At 44.5% G+C, this 25,179-nt stretch overlaps 1 protein-coding gene across 3 annotated transcripts in view; it reads left to right on the top strand.

The window, feature by feature from the left end:
- The window catches only part of Dscam (DS cell adhesion molecule), a 611,935-nt gene that overhangs the window by 535,686 nt on the left and 51,070 nt on the right, over window positions 1-25,179 (top strand). For 2 of the 3 annotated variants that reach the window (XM_052741323.1, XM_052741322.1), the window contains 7 exons: window positions 7,658-7,811; window positions 13,209-13,326; window positions 15,250-15,413; window positions 17,220-17,318; window positions 20,134-20,322; window positions 21,359-21,649; window positions 24,523-24,699. In XM_052741323.1, the coding sequence (XP_052597283.1) occupies window positions 7,658-7,811; window positions 13,209-13,326; window positions 15,250-15,413; window positions 17,220-17,318; window positions 20,134-20,322; window positions 21,359-21,649; window positions 24,523-24,699 (1,192 nt within the window). Of the gene's footprint in view, window positions 1-7,657; window positions 7,812-13,208; window positions 13,327-15,245; window positions 15,414-17,219; window positions 17,319-20,133; window positions 20,323-21,358; window positions 21,650-24,522; window positions 24,700-25,179 lie in introns of those variants that run through there. The other variant, XM_052741324.1, reaches the window with a different exon arrangement.

Below are 25,179 nucleotides of genomic sequence, written 5' to 3'. Positions count from 1 at the left end.
TATCAGCCAATCAGAGCAACACACATTCACAGCATGCAGAAGGACATCCCACAGCATTGATCATTAAATATTTAAACTACCTTTACTACCTCTCCACACACTTCTTTTTCTATTAATCCCTAATACACCACATATTAAGTCCCTCCACCCCCACCTCGCTTTACCCTTATATGCTGTCTTGCTTCATAGGGAAGCCCTGCTTTCCTTTCGATCCCTTCAGCCTCTTCTACATTTCAAAGTCTTTGGTGTAACTACTACTGAAGTGTTGGGGAAAATCTAGAAGTAAAATCCATCCTTTCCCATTGAACATGCCAAGTAATTCAGAAGGGACAGCCATGTAACAAAAATGTATGTAAAAGTCATCAATTTGCCTCGGATGATACTGGACTGTTGCAAGCATGATAGAAAGAAAATGGTTAAAATGATTAAATGTAGTTGCTGCTATGATAACACATATTAAAATATTGTGGGGACATATTTCCTAGGGAATCAAGAGGCAACATCCCTCTTTGGATTGACCATTCTGGCCAAGCTTAAGGAAAGAGATCTAATAGAGTTGATGTGTTCACTGAATGAGCTCCAGATTATTTTTCTATTTGCCTTCCTTTCTTTCTTAGCCATTACCTCTTCTTCTAAAGGGCTAACCCTGGATGTATTCACCATCCATAGCTAAGATTCTGTTGGAAACTAGCATGGCAACATTTCTAATGCACCCCTTTATTGGAGGTGTCTCATCTACAAGATCCTCTTCCAGGAGTCAAGTCTTGTCCCTGCCTCTAAGGCCCATGAATGGGTATTAGTATCCAATCTCACTCTGGAAGTGGTAGAGTTCCTGAAATGTTTCCATCCCCTGTGGTGAGCAGGGTTAGTCTCTGCCCTGGTGGCTAGCCTTCACATTTCAGGTGTAGCTCTCAAACTCTGTATCCTTCAGACACCAAGTTCAAAGGATTTCCTTGGAACTTGTAGCTCGCTCCCTACAGATAGGAACACACACAGTCACCTCTCAATAGAGCGTTCTTGCTACTCTGTCTTCTGGAGCCCAGAGATGGATGAATAGAGCTCACCAGAATCAGCAAATGGCCTCAGTCACATCTCTTATTAGGAAAGACTGACATCTTTAGGGACACTCTTGTTCTTTATTGCTACTGCTCAGATTTTAAGACACATTAATCACATATTCAGCTACAGTAATTATTTGACTCTCCAATTGTATTAATGGTTCGATTGACAACTTTCTGCTTGCCCTCTACCCAAACAAGAAAAGTGGTGCCTGATTATTGCAAACATCAGGAAAATATATAGTGGTATCAAAGTATGGAGACATCATGTAACTGACCTTCCCATGGGACCATTAGGAAATACTAAATAGCTAAGCTTGTATTTCCCAATTGATTTCTAAAAAAATGCCATGCCAATTGGAGGGGCTTTCTATACATAGAAACTTTTTTTTGCATTGATTGTTAGCTAATCTTCTGTGTAAATGGTGAAGCAAGCAGCTTCAAGTGGCATAAGAAATGAATTTTTTAAATTTCTGATTTAGCCATGCTCCATGCTGCGGCCAAAACATAAATAAAATTTGTATTTTGGAAGTAAAGACTAATTACCTCTCATAGACAGAAATACAGATTGAGTTTTGGCTAAAAACTGTGTTCGCTATAGAAAATCTTTATTTTGTGTGTATACAATGACTTGTTGATATTGAATGTTCAATAAAGAGGACTGTTATGATATCCACATCCCTAAGCCTTGAGATAATATTTGGCAACAACAGCCTGTGGAATATCACACAGTGCATTCATTTATGGTCTCAGGATTTCCTCCTCAGATTGTGGTTTGCCAAGGCACAAGTCAAATTCCCTCTAAACTACTGGAAGTCTAGGTATGAAGGTTTTGTGGTGGATGCGGCTAGTGAACGACAGTGTCTACCCTACTGTGCACTAAGGAGTGCATACGGCCACTGAGGATCCCCACAAGGGCCCAATCATTTCCCTTTATCTGTCCAGAACACTTTACCTGTAAACTGAATATTTGACAGTGAACAAGCCTCTGACATTTTTCCCTGAGGGATTATGGGATTGGGTGGACAATGAAGAGATACAGTTCAACTGGTTGAATAGCAGAGCTCATGCTTCCCCTGCCTTCACGGCTGACCCTGCCACTTAAGGTTGTTGCAGCATCAAGCAGAGGAGAGAGTTCATCTAGATTTGGATGTTCATAACTGACTACATGGAGCACGAGTTTGGAAGTGAGGAGCATGATCCTCTTGTGCCCCTGGTCTGGTGCTATGACCTCTGTGTGCCCTACAGGTTTTTCACCTGTAAGGTGGGGGCAGTCTTAGCGCCACCTCGTGGAACAATGGTGAGCTGTAATGGTGAGCTGTCTCAGTCTATGGCTCTGCAGTTCCTTTATGTATTCTAAAACTTGTTATTAAGAACATGAAGGTTCAGGATGGCTCTAGCCTCTTGGTGAGCTGACCTCCTTATCAGTGTCAAATTGGCTTCTATACATCAGACCTAGAATGTTTGAATCTTGAATCCATTTTTTGTAATATTAAGGAAGATGTCTGGTGGTGTTTCTATCGGATACCGTTTTTTTTGTTTTTTTTTTTTGTTTGTTTGTTTGTTTTTCTCTTTTTGGTGGCCATTGTTTTCTTGTCATGTGGAAAACTTTTGTCTTTAATTCAGGCGCTCAACCTCATTTTCTTAATGTATTTACCACTGCGATTATTGTGTTACTTGGTTTTAAATGTCTGGTCCGGCTATCTTTCCTTGCTCTTGCCTTCTTCGAATGGCTTAAATGTTCTTATAATTCCAATTTAATTTTTGCACGGGCTCATCATTGGCTTTGTTTCCCTCCTCAGGCTGAAATTTCAGTGGTTTCTTTGAGATTAGCCTCACACAGCTTTATCATAGTCGGCTTTCAAGTGACATCATACACCTCATCCATAGTAGGGAAACTTCCAATGCAACTCCAACAGCTTTCTGTTTCCACTCCCCACCACTGAGCCATTATTATGTGTTTTACTTTTATGCATGTCATAAACCCAACTAAACTATTATTTTTAACTATCAAGGGTATCGTTTAAATAATGAAATATGTGTTTTCCAAATAAGTCCCTCATTTGTTTCCGTCCCCTCCTTTGAACATCACTAAGCTTGGAAAAATTAACTTGGCACCTGCTTCATCTTGGAACGTTACACAAGGTAAACACGTGCACACAACCTCCGAATTCTGTCATAAATTTGCCAAGAATAAAGCTAAAATCTCCCTGATCTGGAAGACAGGTCATGGGGTTTGCGGGGGCAAGCAGTGTAGAGCAGATATGCACATGGGTTCTTGTGCAGGCTAACATGTGCCCAGGCATCTGAGGGTTCCAGTTTTGTGTGAACGGGGGCACTTTTCCTTCTGTATGCAGGACCCTTTACCATCCCCCAGGCTGTGTCTCTCCTGGAGAGTCATCTAGTCTTTTAAATATCAGAGAAGGTTTTACTTTTAATTTTGAAAAAATGTCAAATTGTATACTTTATTTTTCCCTTCAGTTAAAGACTTGTCCTATAGTCCTTTTCCTTAAATTGGCTTTGGAATGACATCAGTGGTCAGCCTCTTTTTTTACTCCACACAAGCTCTGGGTTGCTGTCTTGTGTGGTTGGATTATGATCTATCTGCCTTGCTGTTGTTTATATGACTTGATTTTTTTCTGGCCGAAGCTCACTGGGACTCTTAGGCCTCTGGTTTTCAAGTTTGGAACATTTTCAATGTTTCTTCTCCACAACTTTTCTCCCTACAGCTCCTCTAGAGTTGGTTGTTTCTTTTACTCTTTGCTCTTTGGGGGCCCACCACCCAGCTCCCACATAAATACACAGAGATTTATTCTTACTTTTGAATGCCTGGCCTTAGCCTGGCTTCTTTCTAGCCAGCTTTTCTAACTTAAATTATCCCATTTCTTTTTAACTACGTTTTACCTCTGGGCTTTTTACCTATCTTTATTCTATATATCTTTCTTTCCTTCTTACTCTGTGACTGGCTGTGTAGCTTGAGTTTTATGCCTGGCCCACAGTCAGGGCAAATCTCTCTCACCTGCCAGTCCCACAGCCGCTCAGACCCAACCGAGTAAACACAGAGACTTATATTGGTTACAAATTGTATGGCTGTGGCAGGCTTCTTGCTAACTGTTCTTACAGCTTAAATTAATCCATTTCTATTAATCTATACCTTGCCACGTGGCTCGTGGCTTACCGGCATCTTCACATGCTGTTTGTCATCGTGGCGGCAGGCAGGGTCTCTCTGACTCAGCCTTCCACTTCCCAGCTTTATTCTCCTCCTTGTCCTGCCTACACTTCCTGCCTAGCCAATGGCCAATCAGTGTTTTATTTATTGACTAATTAGCAACACATTTGCCATACAGAACATCCCACAGCACTTCTCCCCCTTTTTTTTTTCCAAAAAGGAAGGTTTTAACCTTAACAAAGTAAAATTACATATAATTTGGGAATTTGGGCGTAGCTTCTCTTACTACTTCCTGCTGGAGGGGGGCGCTGTATCTTATGGGGAAATAAAGAAAATTTTAGGATTATGGAATAGTCCATGAGGCTATATCGTCTGAGCCAGATGCCTTCAAACCGTTCTGGATGTTGGATCATCTGGGCCATGGTGTCATCCGAGACCTTTCAGGGGGTCTTCGCTGGTCAAACCTGATGTATCTTAATCTGGAACAAATCCATAGCCTCTGGCTTTCTATGGAAACAAAAGCAGAGACTCTTTTCCAAAGCAACATATCCTTATATCCAAATTTTGAAGTCAAGATATCTTTAAAATATACATTTTGGTTTAACTCAGCTTCCTTTGCAATCAAATATTTTTCTGCAGTTAAAAATCCCAAAGACAACACAATCCAGATTCTCTGTGTAATATTCATCTGTACGTGGCTTATTTTTTATATTAATTTTACTGTCTCTTTAAAGACTTTATTTTTTAAAACTATGTATTTGTTTCTATAACTGTATATATCACCTTTTTTGTCTCTTTCAAGCCTACGTATATTTTACATACATTGTAAACTATTACATCTGAATCTGTCTTATTGTGAATCTATTGCTTTAAACTGCAGCAGCTGTCACTGCTGGCTCCGCCCACCTCAGCTTCCCAACATGGCTACGTTTACCACCAGCTCTGGGAGCTATCATGGGTCTCTATGCTTTTATCCAAGCAGCATGTAGCCCAGAAACCTCTTTTTTTTGTTTTGTACTAGCAAAGTCTAAATCCACCATGCAGCTTAATGTGCCACTTGCAGAGGCCTCATTCCCGCCATATGGCGGCAGGTCGAGCTTGCACGCCAGGAACCCGCCAGTAGCTCAAACCGGCAGCTGCCGCTCATTTGAGAGAGACAATTAGGAAGCTGTTTTTAGCTCCGTTTTAGAATCTTTTTCCTCAGTTTTTAGGTGGAAACTCTTGCCACCACGTTGGATGCCATTTGTAGTTTGAGTTTTATGCCTGGCCCACAGTCAGGGCAAATCTCTCTCACCTGCCAGTCCCACAGCCGCTCAGATCTGACCAAGTAAACACAGAGACTTATATTGGTTACAAATTGTATGGCTGTGGCAGGCTTCTTGCTAACTGTTCTTACAGCTTAAATTAATCCATTTCTATTAATCTATACCTTGCCACGTGGCTTGTGGCTTACCGGCATCTTCACATGCTGTTTGTCATCGTGGCGGCAGGCAGGGTCTCTCTGACTCAGCCTTCCACTTCCCAGCTTTATTCTTCTCCTTGTCCCGCCTACACTTCCTGCCTAGCCAATGGCCAATCAGTGTTTTATTTATTGACTAATTAGCAACACATTTGCCATACAGAACATCCCACAGCATGGCTGTATGGCTGTGTGTCTGGCCCCTGGTGCCCTCTCTCCTCCTTTTCTTGCCCCTCCCTCCCTTGTGTCTTCTATTTATTCTTTCTGCCTGGCAGCCCCGCCCATCCTTCTCCTGTCTAGCTATTGACCATTCAGCTCTTTATTAGACCAACCAGGCAAAGTAACACAGCTTTTTAGAGTTAAACAAATGCAACATAAAAGGATGCAACAATCTTTGCATCATTAAATATTCCACAGCATAAATAAATGTAACACATCTTTAATATTTCACAACACCTCTCTCCTTCCTTTAGTAACACAGATCTGGTGCCCCGCTTGACAGCCTCCTGTTGCTGGTTCATGCTGTTATTTTATACACTTGTTTTTGCTAATATTTTATAATATTTCTGTAAGATAATTATAGAACTGCTTTTATTGACTTTGCAAAAATCATTCTCTGTCGATTATGGGTCAATTTTGATAGATATAATTATTTCTTCATGACTCATGATTTCCATTTTTGGAATTCCTAGAAATTTTGTTTCCTTGTTTGGGTTTTTTCTTTTTCTTTTTTTGCTTTATCAAGAGGTCATTTACACAGCGCAGATCAGGTGCTTTCAAAGCAGGCAGATCAGGTGTTTACTGCATCCCGTGACCCTTCCTTTTTCTAACTTGAGAATGATCCTGTCATCCTAAAAAGAAAAGCCATCACCCCCTATTCTCTTTGCCCACAAAGCTGAGGAATTGTCAGGGGCAGTGTCCTGGACATTTAATAAAAAGACAGTTAAATCCATGTGATAATTTATAATTGACTTCTTGCATTTAGCAGTCCTCCATTCTTTTCTGCATGGATTGAGCATAACACATTTTATTTATATACTCACCTATGTGATAGTATTGATGTTGTTCATTTAGAGCAAGTTTTTTATTGAATGTCATTAGGAAAGCTACCTATTTGAGGGGTAGATATTTTAAATATTCTTGACCTTCACTCTGAGGTGGGGTTGTTACTTAGTAATCATTTCATTTTTCCAATTCTTGATTGTGTGTCCTGTTAGAACAGGCTAGACTACTGTTGAATCTTAAGCTAAATATCCCTCACTTTTGAGGTAAAACCCTTAAGTCCTAAGCCAGTGCTCCCAGTCTTGAGGAGTTGGACCAGCGTTGGGAGCAGGCACCGTTCCCAGCCCTTATGAGTGCTAAGTTCTGACTCAGAGCCTTTCAGGTGGCTCTTCCCCTGTCCTGAGGAGTTCCCCCACCCACGTGTGTGCAGATCTGCTCAGTAGACACCCACATAAAACCTTCTTGTATCCCAGGAATCCCCTCTGTGTCCAACTTTTCCATTTCTAGTCCTGTGAACTGTTGTTCAATTCTGCCCCTTCAGCTTTGTGAGGATGCCAGGCTCCTCTTGTGTCCCCCATGTGCCGGAGCCTGAAGCCCCTCTCAAAATTAAACCCCTTGCAGCTGAAGTTAGCCTTGTTGCCATCTCTGGGAGATCACTGCCATCCATTAACCAATGAGCAAAACCTTGAAAACACTGTTTCACATGTTCTGTGTTCTTCAGTGCCAAACAATAAAGGGTCTTATTGCTCCTTAAGCAGGTGTTCATCAAAGGTGCTGCAGGGGGACGTGGTCTGTGGGCCACCTACATATACCAATTACAGTTCACATTGAAATCCAGCCCTTCAGAGGGTGCCTGGTGGTGTAGGCTTCACCTGGTATGATAGGCAATATATTATTAAACATTCTTTTAGGAAGCCATTGTGCCACTTGCTTCTGTGAGTAAGGGAACATTTCTGTCTCTTCCCACAGGTCATCAGCGAGTTTGAAGCCTCCCCCGACTCATTTTCCTACAGAATTCCTAACCTGAGTCGGAATCGACAGTACAGTGTCTGGGTGGTGGCAGTGACTTCAGCTGGAAGAGGCAACAGTAGTGAGATCATCACTGTGGAGCCGCTGGCTAAAGGTATGTGAACCACAGAGGAAGGGCCTTTCCGCCCACCCCTGCTTTATCTGAAAGGAAGTTTGTGGGCATCACATTGCAGCCAGCCAGCCCTGGGCTCAGTGTGCCAATCGGGAAAGCGGCTTCCCTAGTGGTGAACACAGCACCGAAGGCTGATGACTTCACTACTAAATGTATGTTTGGAAGAATTGGTGATAATCATGATCTGCCATTTTCCCAAGGAGGTTCTTCTTTGATCTAAATCAGGTTCGCACTTATGAAAGAGACATGCCTGTTTCACAGTGTATGGGATCTGAACTGTTACAGATGTAAGAAAATCATCAGGTGTTGAATTAGCCGCTATTGCTATGATAAAACACAATGACCAAGTGGCTTATGGAAGAAAGAGTTTATTTTGGTTTACAGTTCCAGAGAGAGGCACTATCATGGCAGAGAGGCATAGCAGTATACAGCCAGGGCAGAAAGCTGAGAGGTCACATCTCCAACCACAAACATGGAGCAGAAGGAGTGAACTGAAAGTTGGGTGAGGCTGTGAACCCCCAAAGTCCATCCCCAATGGTGTACTACCTCAGTGAGGCCCCACCTGCCAAGGGTTCCATAACACCCCCCCCAAACAGTACCTCAAACTGGGGACCAAACACACAAACCCATGAGCCCATGAGCAACACTTCCCATACAAACCACCCCATGGTTCATTTGTAGAACACCACAAGAGAAACCTTAAGTAAGAATGAGATTTGGAGTCAGCAGGGTACAGAGCATCCCTGTGCGTCCGTCTGGTACCTTGTCTCATTGTGACGGTAGACAGTTCATCAAAAGCAGGCACAGCCATAGTGTACGAGCTGGTGATTGCTGTCAGTGAGTGCTTCCATAGTCTGACTAGATCAGCCTTCGCAGTGAACCTGCTCCCTGAATCATAATTCCAGTCCAATCGGGCGATGCCTCTTGATTCTGGATTGGCAATATAGTTTCAATCATTTCTAAGGAGCCAGAAAGGAAAAATCCAGACATTCCAAACTTCTGATTTTTTTTTTAACCTCTAAAAGTCCTTGGAAGCATGCTTGTTGATGTGGTCATTGGGAAATGGGCAGCATAAAACCATGAGGGAAGTTTCAATACAAATACAGGCAGGTAAAACATCAATTAAAAAAGACAATTAAAATTGGAGTTCCTGTTTATTGTACTCTTTGGCCACAATGTCCACATACCTTCAAACACTGAGAAAACAGTGGCATACAGGGAGAACATGAGCTATAAAGTCTGCCCTTTGGGATAATGAGGAGCTACAACCAAGCACATAGGATGGGTAGGCATTCCCACAGGCTCTTCCTGTTTCCAGACAGCCTGACTGAGGTAGAAGTGAGAATCCACAGTCAGATAGGGCTCAACTGAGAACAGGCTCCTGAGGAGTGGGACCTACCAGGAGAGATCATATTGAAGTTACTTCATAAATCACTGGAATGCCATTTTACTGCTCAGTGGGTATGTGTGAGACCCCGCCCTTGATCCCTGGCAGCGCTGAACAAACAAATATTCAACTGTCCATTATACATTAGGCACTACCCAAAATACAAGGAATTCAGCTCCCGAGGTTTGACTGTGGAACCAAATCTTCTTAAATCTTGGCAGCTTGGCATAGTAACAGCAGAGCCCAGCACAGAATTCTGGCGAGGGGCTTGGGCCAGACCTGTCTTCGAAGCAGGCCTGGGAAATAAGCAGTCAGGCTGAGTGTCCAGAAGAAGCAGGGTTGGTTAGTGCAGAGCAATTTCTTCTAAGGATGAGCAGAGCAGACACACCCACCCCCAGGGAGTTCACAGTCTTGTGGGAGATAGTCTGTAAGCAGTATCATGAAACCCATGGTCAGTGGCCAGCTGCACCAAGTGCGGTACAGAGGTGGTGGAGGGACACGGGCATGAGTCAGGGCCATGGCTGGAAAAGAGAAAAGTGATGTGCCGAGAGGAAGCAACTGGGGTCAGGAGGCTGCAGTTAAAAGTCAGCACCCAGAGGCCGCAGTAGAGGAACTGGGTGGAGCCGCCAGAGGGAACAGCACTCTCCGAGGACTGAAGGAAAAAAGGCCTGGATCTGGTCCTGCTAGGACAGTGGGATTGTATTCAGGATTTCAGACCTCACTCAGAGTGAAATGCAAAGATACTGTAGGAGATTTAAGGAGGGAAGCTCATGATTGTGTGTCTGTTTGTCTGTAAGATATACTTTATTTTTCAGAACAGCTTCAGATCTCAGAAGTGTGGGGTACATACAGAGAGCTGCCATTTATACCCCTCCAGTTTCTCTTCTTACGTCTTTAAGACTACACGGTTCTCTATACCATGAGTTTGGATATAAAGTGAATGGCCATTTAAAAGCTTCAAAGGCCCCCACTCAGCCCCTGAGGGCATTCTCCTAAATATAGAGGACAGTCCTGGGAGACTGGAAAAGAAAAATGCCAAAAGCCACCAAAGCTGATTGGTAAAAGCAGCCCCAGGACATTCTTGCCTCCATGAGGAGTTGCTTCACACACACGGTCCAGACTGGCTAGAAAAGTTCCTTATCCCCAAAGCCCAGCTTCTGAGCCAGCTGGTGTTTGCCCACCGTGTTCAGGACAATGGAAACAGGAGTGGATTGGGTGGTTTGTAATAGTCGGTGCTCTGTGCCAGACTCGGTTCCAGGGATCCCTGCCCTCCCCTCCTTCATCCAGTATTAAGTCCCCAAGCCAAGCCCAGACACCATGCAGGGCTCCTGGCAGCTCTGGTCCCATTTGTATGGATCCAGAGTCAGTTGGGGGCTTTGCACTTGTGATCTCCATGTCTGAGTATCTAGCCAGGTTGAGCTCCTACAAGGAGAACCTGCCCCTCCTTCCTGCAAATCCAGCCTCCACTGCATGCCCAAGCATGCTGACTCAAGTAAGGAAGAGCAGCCTCTGCCTCGGGGCTTGAGCACCAGGAAGTAGTGTCTGGTGGCTGGCACACGTGGAGTTGTTTTCCTTGGAAGAACCTTGGTATCTACCAGTCCTGAGAATCACTGAAACTAGTGGCATTGGGTGAACCATGCCCCAAGCCCATGCCCACCCTTAACTGCCCCCTTTCCTTAGTGTGTGCGTGTGTAGCTGGAGTTTTCCTGCCTGGCCCACAGTCAGGATAAATCTCTGTCACCTGCCAGTCCCACAGCCTTTCAAACCCAACCAAGTAAACACAGAGACTTATTTTGCTTACAAACTGTATGGCCGTGGCAGGCTTCTTGCTAACTGTTCTTACAGCTTAAATTAATCCATCTCCATTAATCTATACCTTGCCACGTGGCTCGTGGCTTACTGGCATCTTCACATGCTGTTTCTCATCATGGCGGCTGGCAGTGTCTCTCTGACTCAGCCTTCCACTTCCCAGCTTTATTCTCCTCCTTGTCCCGCCTACACTTCCTGCCTAGCCAATGGCCAATCAGTGTTTTATTTATTGACTAATCAGCAACACATTTGCCATACAGAACATTCCACAGCACTTCCCCCCCCCCCTTTTTTTTTTCCAAAAGGAAGGTTTTAACCTTAACAAAGTAAAATTACATACAATTTGGGAATTTGGGCGTAGCTTCTCTTACTACTTCCTGCTGGAGGGGGGCGCTGTATCTTATGGGGAAACAAAGAAAATTTTAGGATTATGGAATAGTCCATGAGGCTGTATCGTCTGAGCCAGTTGCCTTCAAACCATTCTGGATGTTGGATCATCTGGGCCATGGTGTCATCGGAGACCTTTCAGGGGGTCTTGGCTGGTCAAACCTGATGTGTCTTAATCTGGAACAAATCCATAGCCTCTGGCTTTCTGTGGAAACAAAAGCAGAGTCTCCTTTCCAAAGTAACATATCCTTATATCCAAATTTTGAAGTCAAGGTACCTTTAAAATATACATTTTGGCATAACTCAACAGCTTTTACAATCAAATGTTTTTCTGCAGTTAAAAGTCCCAAAGACAAGACAATGCAGATTCTCTGTGTAATATCCATTTTTACGTGGCTTATTTTTTATACTACCTTTACTGTCTCTTTAAAGACTTTATTTTTTAAAACTATGTATTTGTTTCTATAACTCTATATATCACCTTTTTTGTCTCTTTTAAGCCTACGTATATTTTACACATATTGTAAACTATTACATCTGAATCTGTCTTATTGTGAATCTATTGCCTTAAACTGCAGCAGCTGTAGCTGCTGGCTCCACCCACCTCAGCTTCCCAACATGGCCATGGTTTACCGCCAGCTCTGGGAGCTATCATGGGTCTATGCTTTTAGCCAAGCAGCATGTAACCCAGAAACCTCTTTTCTTTATTTTGTACTAGCAAAGTCTAAATCCACCATGCAGCTTAATGTGCCACTTGCAGAGGCCTCATTCCCGCCATACTGCAGGTCGAGCACGCACACCAGAAACCCACAAGTGGCTCAAACAAGCAGCTGCCACTCATTTGAGAGAGACAATTAGGAACTGTTTTTAGCTCCGTTTTAGAATCTTTTTTCTCAGGTTTTAGGTGGAAACTCTTGCCACCACGTTGGACGCCATTTGTAGCTGGAGTTTTCCTGCCTGGCCCACAGTCAGGATAAATCTCTGTCACCTGCCAGTCCCACAGCCTTTCAAACCCAACCAAGTAAACACAGAGACTTATTTTGCTTACAAACTGTATGGCCGTGGCAGGCTTCTTGCTAACTGTTCTTACAGCTTAAATTAATCCATCTCCATTAATCTATACCTTGCCACGTGGCTTGTGGCTTACTGGCATCTTCACATGCTGTTTCTCATCATGGCGGCTGGCAGTGTCTCTCTGACTCAGCCTTCCACTTCCCAGCTTTATTCTCCTCCTTGTCCCGCCTACACTTCCTGCCTAGCCAATGGCCAATCAGTGTTTTATTTATTAACTAATTAGCAACACATTTGCCATACAGAACATTCCACAGCATGCGTGAGTTAAAGATCAAGCTGTGTGGGGAAGCAGACAAAGAATCAAACAGCTGGTAGATAGTGATGGTCCAGATTTACTTCTTCTGGCCGTTGGACTTTATGTTTTCTATTCTCTCAGATATTAAAAGTATATTTTAACGTGCAGTTTTGGGGGCTGAGACAAATCGCTTCATAAAGTGCTCTGAAAAAATAATCGAGCTCATAGAAAACACAGCTTAGAGCTGCCTGGCTTATGAAACTCTGAGTGTTTAATATATTGCTTATATTTTGGTTAGTAGAAGAAAAAGATACTGCAGTGGAGACTCTCATCCGTGAGCATGTCCTTACATGGAAAACCCCTTATAAGGCGGATACCGGAGACTAGCACCAACAGCTGCAGTGTTAATTGACTCAGCGTGGGGGGGCTGCTCTGTTGGGAAGGTCACCTTGGCTCTGTGCAGATAGTCTGCTCTTTTGTATTGTAGCTCCTGCTCGGATCCTCACCTTCAGTGGGACAGTGACCACTCCATGGATGAAGGACATTGTCTTGCCTTGTAAAGCTGTTGGAGACCCTTCACCTGCAGTAAAATGGATGAAAGACAGGTAACCAGTAACCCGATGTATGCTTTTCAGTGAGCCCTTAGCCAATATGTCGGGCAGCCTTGTACTAAATCTAGTGGGCTTTTACTCTGTGTACACACTACACACACACTCACGCACACACACACAGTTTCTTGTAGTCCAAGCTAGCCCAAAACTCTATAATCAAGGATGACCTTGAATGTCTGACCTTCTGCCTCTATTTCCCTAGTGTTAAGATTATAGGCATGTGCCACCATGCCCACTATATTCAATGCAAAGCATCAAATCCAGAGCCTCCTGCCTGCTAGGCAAGCTCTCCGCCTACTGGGCTACCCGCCAACCCCCACCTCATGCATATTAATGGAAGCTGAAGAAAACTAGCACTCTGCTGAAATGAGGTAGAAATAGCAGCCAGTACTGACCCTGAAGCATTGCAACTCCATCAGGAGAAATTGCTTAGGAGCATGTGGTTTTGATCAACTGTATGTATCAGTCCTCTACCAATCCAGACCCTGAAATCCGTGAAAACACTTGTGAGGAGAGGAGCCAGAATAACCAAGTATCAGGGCGGAGTTGCTCTATATTACCAGGGCATGGAGACAAGGTGCTCAGGTCATCAGGAGCTTTACCAGCTCTCTCGTCTTCAGAGATAAGGACAGTACAACCTAAGGCACGTGCCACAAGAAGAAATTTTAAGAAATAGAGGGGTTGGAGAGATGGCTCAGTACTGACCTTTCAGGGGATCTGAGTTTGGTTCCCAGCACCCATATCCAGTGCCTCATAACTGCCTGTCACTCCAGCTCCAGGGGGATCCAAAAGCCTCTTTTCTCCATGGGTAATACACTTATGCACCCCTCTCTCCACATACACACATAATTAAAGCAAAATAAGAGATGGAACACAGTCCCATGTAGTTCCAGCTCTTGAGAGGCTAAGGCAGGAACATTGCCAGTTTGAGGCCAGCCTGCTGGGTCACATATCAAGACCTTGTCCCAAGAAAAAGAAATGAAGCACACTAGGACTTGACTAACAGAAAAGCTGGTTCTCCATACTCAATAGTGATTACTATAATAATAAAGCAAGATAGATGGGAAAGAGCATGCAATGAGTTCTGTCCACGTGTCTCTTAAACATGCTTTATCTCTATGCAGGGGGAGAAATTAAGATATAAATAGAGGCTGAACAATCACTGATAGGCATGGAGATTTAAAATAACAGATTCAGAAGGGTGCCTATTTTCAAACAAAAGCACTTACAAGCGTAAATGATTGAAATAATGGATTGGGTCCCGTGAGCAATTTTCTCATTGCATTTTAAGTTGGTTAATCCAAAGCAAATTCATAAGCTCCCTGGGTCAAGCTGGCACTCTGCCTTACCTGGGAGTAACCCCAGTCAACTGGACAATCTGCCACCTTGGCCCGTGGTTGTGATGACAAAGGACTCTTCACAGGAGAGTCAGGTTTGTGCTCCCTTGAGATGCCAGGTTGTTGTATGTCACGTTCATTAAGAACTGTAATCTGAAAGTGATTTTAAGTCTATAAGAGATCACAAAATTTAGTTTCCATGCATGATTTGGTCAAGCTGGCCCTTCTGCCAACAAGAGATCTTCTCACAATTGCCACAGTGAGAAAGTCTCCAAAGCCTGAGTAGTAGAGGGAAGAGAGACATGTAAGTGTGACAATAGTCGTGAGCACTCGAACACTAGTGGAGCTAGATTCTTGGCAATGGACACAGCTCTTCTTCTGCATGATAGGTTTTTTTTTTTTTTAATGTCTACTAGTCAGTAGTTTGTCACATAATCACAGCATAGTTATTTCATAATGCAAAAATAATTGAGGTTGCAATTTAGTGTTTGCTCCAGAGAAGGCTTAATGTTTCTTGCCAACCTCAGCTAATGTGGGTTGTAATTTCTTTAATCTGTGCATTTTTCTTCCTGTGAGGTAGTAACGGGACACCCAGCCTGGTGACGATTGACGGCCGTAGGAGCATCTTCAGCAACGGAAGCTTCATCATTCGCACGGTGAAGGCAGAGGACTCAGGCTATTATAGCTGTGTCGCCAATAACAACTGGGGATCCGATGAGATCATTTTAAATTTGCAAGTACAAGGTAAAAAGGGGGGCGCTCTTGAGTGATCTTTTACTACAAGTGCCTTACATGCAGATAGCAAAACTGAGCCAACTCAAAAACAGCCCGTTGCTATTTTCGTTTTGTAAATACCATGTTCATTTTGGAAAATATAAACTGAACAAATCAAAAGCCATATATTGTTTTTTTTTCTTACATATAAAGTGCCTAGTCTCTTATTTCTATATGTGAACATCTCTGAAAAAAAGTTCTTCTTGATAATTTCAACTCACACATGTGTAACCAGTACAGAATTTATGGAAAGTAAGTCTCTGAGTGTGATCATTTATGCCTGCTAATTAAGTCAATAAACAATGAAATATCTTGCACCAGCTACAAAGTTAAGTAGTATAACAAGAGGCTTAGAGTTTCAGCTCTTCATAGAGGCACTGATTGAAACTCTAAGCTCATTGTTAGACTTTGTATTTGATGTAGGTATTTAGTAATTTGTTGTCATAAACAAAATATACACAGCCACCTTCAAATAATGTGATATTAAATCAGTGTGCAAAGCCCACATGGCTATTGATTGGGTTCAGATTTAGTTGCAGTATGGGTATTTTATCAGAGGAAAATTAAAGTGTGTGCTTCTTTGGATTCAGATACAGTCATGTTAACAGAGCACAGCAAGTGAAAATACCCTCAGTACTCTCCTGGGTAGGACAAGCTGGTGGGGGACCTTATGTTCTAGGAGTACTGGGAAATCTATCTTGAATTTTGAGTTAATTGAAGTCAGGATAGTTCTAGGGGATTGATGAAGCTACCATTAAATTATTTTTCTAAGAAGATGGGTCAGTATTTCAGGCCTTTGGTCAACATCTCAGGCTTTCCTCACAGGAAGAGAGGATGTTTTATGTGAGTGCCTCTAAGTCTGGGATGATCTGATTGTGAATTGATTTAGTGTTTTGTCCAGAATTGAATTAAGGCCACTGTTTAGCAGTGTATGTCCTTCAAGCCTTGCATATGGTTGGGTACACATTGCCACAACCGCTGTCACATCTCAGCTTTGGTTTTCAGGGCTCTTTGTGCATGTGTATGAGTGTGTGTATGCTTGTGTGTGCACATGTATATATCTGTGTTTACATGTGTCTGCCTATATGTATGTGTGTATATGTGCTTGTTTGTGTGTGTACATATGCATGTATGTGCATGTGTGTGTACTCATGTGCATGTGATTGTGTATATGCTTATATATGTGCATGTGTGTGCATATATATATATGTGTGTGTGTGCTTGCTTTTGTGTGTGTGTGCGTTTTTGTGTGGATGGGTGTGTGTGTGTGTGTGTGTGTGTGTGTGTGTGTGTGTATGTGCGCGCGTGCGCACTGTGCCTTGAAGCATGGAAGTTTTTATAATTATTCTTCCTACTAAATGAATCTCCCCTTTCTTTTTCTTGGGAAAAGCAGAGCAGCTAAGTAAGTGTGTCTATCATTTCCAATTAATTTCCTGGATGAAATTCAGAGTAAATTAGTGCCTGTGTCCTCAGTAAATTTAAAGATTTCAGTCCATAATGAACAACTCAGGAATCCAAGGGATGGTGAGGAAATGAAGGAAGTCGGGGTAGAACTGTGGTTGGCTTTTCCTTAAATAACAGATCCACTGCGTTCTGTCTTTTCAGGCTGGGATATCAACGGAACAGACAGTTTGACAGAAATGAATTGCCTATTTTGGCAACCTAAAACACATATTTAATCAATGGCTGTTACAAATGATTTGGTAAATGACTGTTACAGAGGACTGAAGATGTGAAAAACTAATTCTTGTTTTCTACAAACTGTTTCCTCTCTAGTTCCACCAGATCAGCCTCGGCTCACTGTATCCAAAACAACCTCTTCCTCCATCACCCTCTCCTGGCTCCCTGGAGACAACGGGGGTAGCTCCATCAGAGGTAACGAGATGAGCCATCCAAATCACACTGGCCAAAACGTGACACATCTTCATCAATAACTGTTGTGTGATAGTTTATTCCCCAAGTACTTCAGAAAGTTAATTTCCCCATTATCTATGCATGCTTCTGAAGCTTACGACTGTTTTTGTGGTGTCTGCAAACCGATAGTTAATATAATTAATAGTGAACTATTAACAACTAAAGGAAACAATGAGGGCCACCTAGTTTTCTCCACTAGAAGCCACGCTGTTCTTGTTAGTTTCCAATTTTAGTAACCTGTGGTCATTTCTCCTTTCCAGCTGTCCGGAATCATGTAAGAAAGTCGTTAAGTTGTAATAAGTGTAGATATCCTCATCAAATAACTGTTAGGTGTTAGTTTATTTTCTCCCAGATTTTGTCAGCTCTACATCGTTCCTTCAACTCACCCAGTTACTATCCTCGCATGTAATTAAAGGTGTGGGTCGTTCAGGTTGGAAACAACCTGTTTGCCAGAAGGCTTGGAATTGTGAGCTGCAGCGAGGTCTGAGGGAGGCTGGCATTGAAGCAGAAAGACGCCCTGGTTGTTCTGCCATGAGTGGAGTTGGGGCACAATCTAGTGATCCATAGACATGGAAAGGTCTTTCATTCAGAGAATGAGTGCCAGGGCACAATAGAGGTCACGCAAGAGGACGGGGCTTAGGCTCAAGGGAGGGCAGACAACTGCAAAGACTCAGAAATGGCAGGGTGGAGCCATGGGGCACCCAGCCAGCTCCTGTCGTCTGGGGCCATGGCATCCCAGCTCCTTCAGCTTAATTCTCAGCACAGCAGCCTCCCTGAGAATAGTCACACTCCCCAGAAATCACAAGTGCCACTCGCCAGGATGTGGCTGTCTTCTAGAGCCAGTTGTTGGGCGCTGGCTGAAGGGAGACTCTTTCTTTTATTTCTGTCAGAAATAAAAAGGTGAGGTTACTCTATAAAAATAGCTGATGATTAGGGGTGAGGCTGTGCCTGTGGGTTTGAGGAGCGTGGGACAGCTTTGAAACGGCTGCCATGTGCAAGGCACAGGGACTCATTAGCAGAGGAATAAAATCACTGCTGCCAAGAAGCCGCCAGGACCCAGCTGCAGGCACCCCACAGCACAAACTGTGGTGGTCAAATTACTACAACAATCAGAAGTGATGCTGGGCAGCTGGGAGGGAAGAGGGCCACAGGGCACCAAAGTCTGTGACAAGTGGGTGAAGTGTGGATGCCAGTCAAGGCAACTAGGCTCAAATGCTACCAATGGCCTCACAAAGAGGAGAGAGAAAATTCTTAGCGAAAACAAATGGACTCAGCGAATCCAGGATCTAGATTCCAAACAGTTTGAATTTTGTTAGCATCATAGTTTGAGAGAGACCTGGGTAGCTGCCAGCATAGAAGGTCTTGGAAATGAAGCTAATTTGATTGATGAAGAATTTCCAAGTCAAGTGTCCCAGGAAATTTCAGAACATCCCTGAAAAACTGTGGTCCCCAAAGCCACTGGCTTTGGAGGGCATCATAAATTGGACACCTGCACTGATGGATGTTGTTGTCACAGAATCCAGCAGCATTAGGGAACAGAAATCAGGCAGCCAAATTGCTTAGGTGTAGAGGTGGCCTCAGTGGTAGGAAATGAGAGCAAAGCACAGTTCCCAAGATACAAGCGAGCTGGAGTGGAGGCTGAGAGCAGATCTTCTACAGAGATGGCTTATCTTGGGGGAGCTCAGGTTAGGAACACAACAGTGGGCAAAGAGATCCAGGAAGCCAGAGAGAACAGGCGGGTGAGATACGTATGGAAGATACTGATAACAACAGGAGACAGAAGCAGTGGTGAACGATACTCCAGGGAGGGACTTGGGGAGTCTGAATGGCACTGGTTTGGGCATGGAGCTTCTGCAGTGTGTCAGATGAGAAGTGTTCTGTGTTAAAAGAGGAAGTCCCCAGGGAGAGAGAAAAGATATTAGTCCCCTAAGGCCCTGACAACGTGCACAAGTCAAATTATGACAGTCTAGGTGCCAAGGGGCAGAGCAGAGAGGACACATCTGACCTCAGAAACATAACTGCAGATATCAGTGATAAAGAACATAAGAAACAGTTTCAAGGACACCAGGGCAAGGAGCGGGTACAAGGCCCCCTGTTGAGGTAGTTTGCATCTCCCTCCATGCTCAGTTGTCACCAGCACTGGCACTGTGGGATCAGAGCACAGTTTGTGGCATTGTGTGGGGTGACATAAGCAAGGTGCTTAGGGCACCATCTGGTATGGACAGTGGTCAGTGGTAGTAGACACCATGAAGAGAGTGGTTATAGGCAGAGATGAGAAATGAATTTTCAAGTGAACCATTCACCCTGAGGAGAAGCCAGGTTGCTATAGAAATGTTGGGATGACTGCAGGGCTTGGAGCCAATATCCCCTGTGACTGCAACTGTCCTCCCAGTAATATGTAGAAAGGAGGCAATCGTGAAGGCTCCTACTCCCACTCCGTCCCCATTGTCAACATAGCCCCTTTCAGCCTGTACCCAAAGATTTAGACATGTGCCCTGAGAGACAGATATTTGACAGCTTAGTACTCATCCCATACTGTCCAACATGGTGTTAAGTGGACATGGAAAGAAGCATGGTAATGTTACCATAGTTATAATGTCTTGTGTGGCCAAAGTGACTCACTAATCAGTTCACCCCAGCACGTCTCCCCACGTGGGGGAAACTTCCTGGAATCAGGAAGAGCTAGAATTATTCTCTTCTAAAAACACCCAGACTTGGAGAACTCGTCCTATTCCCTTCAGAGAATGCTCACTAGGACATTTCCTGATTCCTGTAGGCTACATCCTGCAGTATTCCGAGGACAACAGTGAGCAGTGGGGCAGTTTCCCCATCAGCCCCAGTGAGCGCTCCTACCGCTTGGAAAACCTGAAGTGTGGGACCTGGTATAAGTTCACTCTTACTGCCCAAAATGGAGTGGGACCGGGGCGCATAAGTGAAATCATAGAAGCGAAAACTCTGGGAAAAGGTGAGATGCCTGCCTGCCTGCCTGCCTGCCTGCCTGCCATATCTCTATTTCTTGTCTCCCAGCACGAAGGGGGAGAATCACGAAAGACTCAGCAAATACTTAATAGTTGTTTTTATGTACTTGAATTTTCTCGTTCCTGAAATGAGACTGGAAGAGTGACAGAGTGATGAGAGAGACCACAGAACCTTCCAGAATGTTTTGGTCCCCTACCTCATTTTTTCATTTGCAGTTCAAAGAGGAATGCCCTAGGAAAAGTCTCAACAAGAGTGCCCAGGCTGGGGCACCCATCCTCAAAGATTTTCAGGCTGAAAATGACTAAGCTAATAGGTTAGCACTTCGAAGTGAATTGGGATTTTATCTGAAATAAGTAGAAGTTCAAGGAGATGAAGCCCAGGGAAGCGGCTCCCAGAGGTCAAGGGTACAGCTGGAGATGGTGGAAAGAAGGGGAGGCATGGCTCCTTATCTGTGTAGCAAGGAGAAGAAAGATCTGATGAGCTCCTTTCCTACAAGGGGAGGAAGCCCAGATGGCTGGAGAGAGGCCGTATTTGGATCTAGCTCCTGAGTCTTGGATAACAGGATAAGGATTCGGGGTTGGTCTGTGTAGAATGATGCCTGCTATGTCAGAGGCCCCTGAACTAAGTGTTTGGACTGTAGAGGAGAGCTGTTAATACCCCCCAAATCCCACTCTGTCTTCTCCCAAATCTCCACTCGGTATCTACATGAAAAGGGAAATTACTCAGCTCTGCATGCTGCAGTGTGAACCACTGAAGGATTCCACATAAGAAAGTAGAGCTGTTCTTCAGAGAACTCTGCACTGTGTAAAAAATAGCTTGTATCCATTCAACCTTCACTCAGGCTCAGGTCCTTGTGGTTGGGACAACTTGTTGGTTCCCAAGGTTTTGTTCCTGCTAAGAATGACTGGTGATCTGGCCTTCACCAGAGCAAGGCTATACTGAGACAGTAGCCCAGGGCAAACACCAGAACACAATGTGGTCACCCATTTACCCACAAGTAACACTGCCTGTGTCTCCCACAGAACCCCAGTTTTCCAAGGAGCAGGAGCTCTTCGCCAGCATCAACACCACCCGGGTGAGGCTGAATCTGATTGGCTGGAATGACGGAGGCTGCCCCATCACCTCCTTCACTCTGGAGTACAGACCCTTCGGGACCACAGTCTGGACCACGGCTCAGAGGACCTCCCTCTCCAAGTCCTACATCCTGTACGACCTGCAAGAAGCCACGTGGTATGAGCTGCAGATGCGAGTGTGTAACAGTGCCGGCTGCGCCGAGAAGCAAGCCAACTTCGCCACGCTGAACTACGACGGCAGTAAGCTCCAGGCGTCCTGGCTTCCCTGTTTGTGGCTCGGGGATGGGCACATGTTTGCTATTCCCTCTCCTAGGAGACACTGGTCATTATCACAGAGTGAGCAGTGCCCCCAAAGCCCATTAGGGTTTGGGCCGTTCAGCCCCCTCTCTGTGGGCTTCCTAGTCCATTGTGAACAGGCGACCATCACTGTGTGTCCATTAAAAAGGGACTGAGGACCAACATGAACTCCCTTGGGAGTCTTAGTGCAGGAGCTGGCTTCTCTGAAGGACTCTGCCTCATGGTTCTGTTGCTTTGCAAATGACTGAGAGCTAACACTGCTTTTGTTGTCTCCCACCCCTCCCCCACCCATCCCAATCCACACAACAACTTTCTGTTTGCTCTCATTACACCCTTAAAATGCATGTGCACAACAGTTTTCCATGGCAAAGGAAGTTAGGTTAGTCTGAGCAGAAGCAGCAGAGGCACTGAGGGGAATAGAATGTTGAATGGGGTCACAGCGGGGCTGTGCACACACATGTGGCACATTCTAAAAAACGAGTCTCTTTACCTTTTGCTGCCCCAAACCAAATGATTTAAGTTCTGACCCTTTCTCTAATATTGGGGGGAGGTCTCTTACTGATACTTGAACAGCACTCATCTCAGTGAGCTGAGGCAGCATCTCTAGGGTTAGTTAACGGGTCTTCTGGGAGGCCTTGCTTGCAGCATTCCATGATGATTCTGTAGCCTCACGGGTGACCCTCACTTGTTGAATAGCAGTGATAGGTTCTGATCACCAGTGGTGATTCATCAGGCTGTTTGGAGCTGGGGACCAGCTCCCCTATCAGCCTTCTGTCCCTTCCACAACTCAGAATGGACTGTGGTCCCAGTAGGTCCTGAGTTGTTCTTTCCTCTCTGGACACTGTGTTAATCCTGCTTGTGTCTACCTCCTGCCTGCAATCATTGCTTCTAAAGCCCTTCTCAGATAGAACCAAATTCCTCTTGCTGTTGCAGGAAGGACCCAAGAGAGAAACTCTTCTGGTGTTGGGGCTCTACCCAGTGGTCTATGGTAGCCCTGGAATCTGGCACAGGGTCAGCCATTGTGCTTTTGGACAGCTGTCCTCCCCTTCAAAGGCCCAGGCCCCTCTTACATTGCCTCCTTCTGTTCTCTGTGTGTCTTTATTTAGAGAAGTCCTTGTCCCAAGGGTCATGCATAGGCAGAGCAACATTCATGTCTAAGGTTCTTTTCCCAATGGGGCTTAATTCTCTGTTCTTACACACGGAAGTGCCAAGACCATGGCTTTTATGAAGTGCTTAGCATTTAAGGCTTCCCCGAAGCAAATACCCAGTTATGAAGTTAGTATTCTTGTCACTTTGGACACCTCCACTCTAGCCCACGGCTATGCTCCCACATGGGCAGATGCCAGAGAGCTTGCTGAAATCCACACGTGGATGGCATGCTCACATCTGATGATGTCATTACAAGTTCTGGCACAAATAGTCTTCAGACTTTAAATATTCAGCTACTGGGACACGTATAACGTTCTCACTTCACTCAAGATCCTATTAGAAAAGTACATGTAAGGAACATTATATTTTTCTGAAATAATTTAATGGCACAAAGAAATACATAGTTTTACACTGTCTTGAAAGAGACAGTAGACATCTCTGAATTGGTACCGTGGCTGTGTACCTTTAGTATCTCTTTTGTCACATATGCCTGAAGATACTGTTCTCATTTTAGGAAAAACAAACTTGAAATAGAAATTAACCTGATATTCATATCAGTCCGATCCACAACTTCTCCACCTCTTTATCTGAGTCTCCTCTGTTTTCCTTTTCCAAAGCTTTCTGCATGTCCTTGCAGTGTCCTGTGCGCAGACCAGCCTCACAGGTGCCTCTTCTGTGTCTCTTTCTTGGTGTCTGGTTATTTGCAAGATTGGGTCTGCTGCCAGAGATGCTGTGAAATTGGAAGAACTCTGCTGGACTCCAGCGGAGATCAGAGAGGGCCAACGGTTGTATTTTCACTGCTCCAATTACTAAATGCAAGATAAGATCATTTTTGCTCTTGGAGAAATGACTTTTTTTTTTCCTAAAGCCTTGGCTTTCTGGTTTACATGGAAAAGGCAGTGAGAATGGAGCGCCTTATATAATGGAGGATGGCAAGACGTGTGCCCCATAAAACACAGATGTCTGTTTAGATCTCTGCACCCAAGCTCAGCCTCGGGGTGGAAAGCATCTTAAGACAGCCCAGAGTTCACTTTGTGTCTGCTTTTTCTTTTGGTTCTAAATAATCTGAATTTTGTAGAGCAGTGTAACAATGCCCTGTCAGCAACCCAGAGGGACCCCGTTTGAAAGGTTGCCCTTTGCTCTTCTGCCCTAAACTGGGAATTTTGAAAGTAGGATTGAGATCAAGAGAATAATCAAAAGATAAAAGGTATGCCCTTCTTTAGGCTGGAGTACCTCACATCCTCCCCCCGGGGCTCTTCCCTCCAGTTGACAAACCTATTGTTCTTCCCTTCATAGGCACTTTTTCACACAGCCTTTAGCAAGAGCACAATGCCTGACAGCCAAGGGGGCATTGGATTTCAGGTGAATTAATGTGGCTTTTGTGAGCCAGAGCCCAGGCATCCTACTGTCAGGGGGTGGCATCCTACAGTGCTGTACAAAACACAGTCCTTTACAAAGATGTGCTAGAGTGGAGGAGTTTGGGCCAAGGGAAGATGAGTGAGCTTGTCAATCCAGAGACTTATGGAAAAGTTCCTCTCATTTCCTCATCACACAGACACCCTTGGATCAATCACACCGCGCGGTTTTTTTCTGTAACCCGTCATCCCTAAAAACTCCACCATGCTGTCGCCATTAATAGTCATCTAACATCGTGGCCCTGCTTTCAGGTACAATCCCTCCACTCATTAAGTCAGTTGTCCAAAGCGAAGAAGGGCTGACCACCAACGAAGGGCTCAAGATCCTAGTGACCATCTCCTGCATCCTGATCGGCGTCCTGCTGCTCTTTGTGCTTCTACTGGTTGTGCGGAGGAGACGGCGGGAACAGAGGCTGAAGAGGCTGAGAGGTAGGTCCAGGTGCCTGGGTATACTGTGTGTCCCCTGAAGAGAGGTCAGCCAGAGGCCACTCTCAGAGGGAAGACATGTTCCCTAGGAGCCTGCTCTGCTAGCTATGATTCAGTGCCTGATGTGGCCTCTGCAAGACTTTGGAGCCCTGTTGGGGGGTGGGACCCAAAGCATTCAATCACACACAATCAGAAATGGAGTGCAAGCAGCCCACTTACAAGTCCCCTAAATCCTAGATATTGCCAGACAAAGAAAATTAATTTCTCATGGGATTTTCAAGCCTGCTCTGTTTGATTTTCAGTGGTTCTGGTAAAGCCACCAATTACGGCTTTAGCAAAAAAAAAAAAGCTTTGAGATTTGCTCTGGAAATGAAAAGGATGTTGCCTGGAAGCAGAGATAGGGGCTTATGGGATAGGCAGAGTGTAGTGATGCAGAAAGTACACCCTTTCCTGAATTAGAGTTTAACTGTAAGGAAAACACAG

Source organism: Peromyscus californicus, unplaced genomic scaffold (genome assembly GCF_007827085.1).
Source record: "Peromyscus californicus insignis strain IS unplaced genomic scaffold, ASM782708v3 Scaffold_16__1_contigs__length_79575227, whole genome shotgun sequence".
NCBI classification, from domain to species: domain Eukaryota; kingdom Metazoa; phylum Chordata; class Mammalia; order Rodentia; family Cricetidae; genus Peromyscus; species Peromyscus californicus.
The sequence above is the reverse complement of the archived record's forward strand: the minus strand, read 5'-3'. Positions and strand labels throughout refer to the sequence as shown.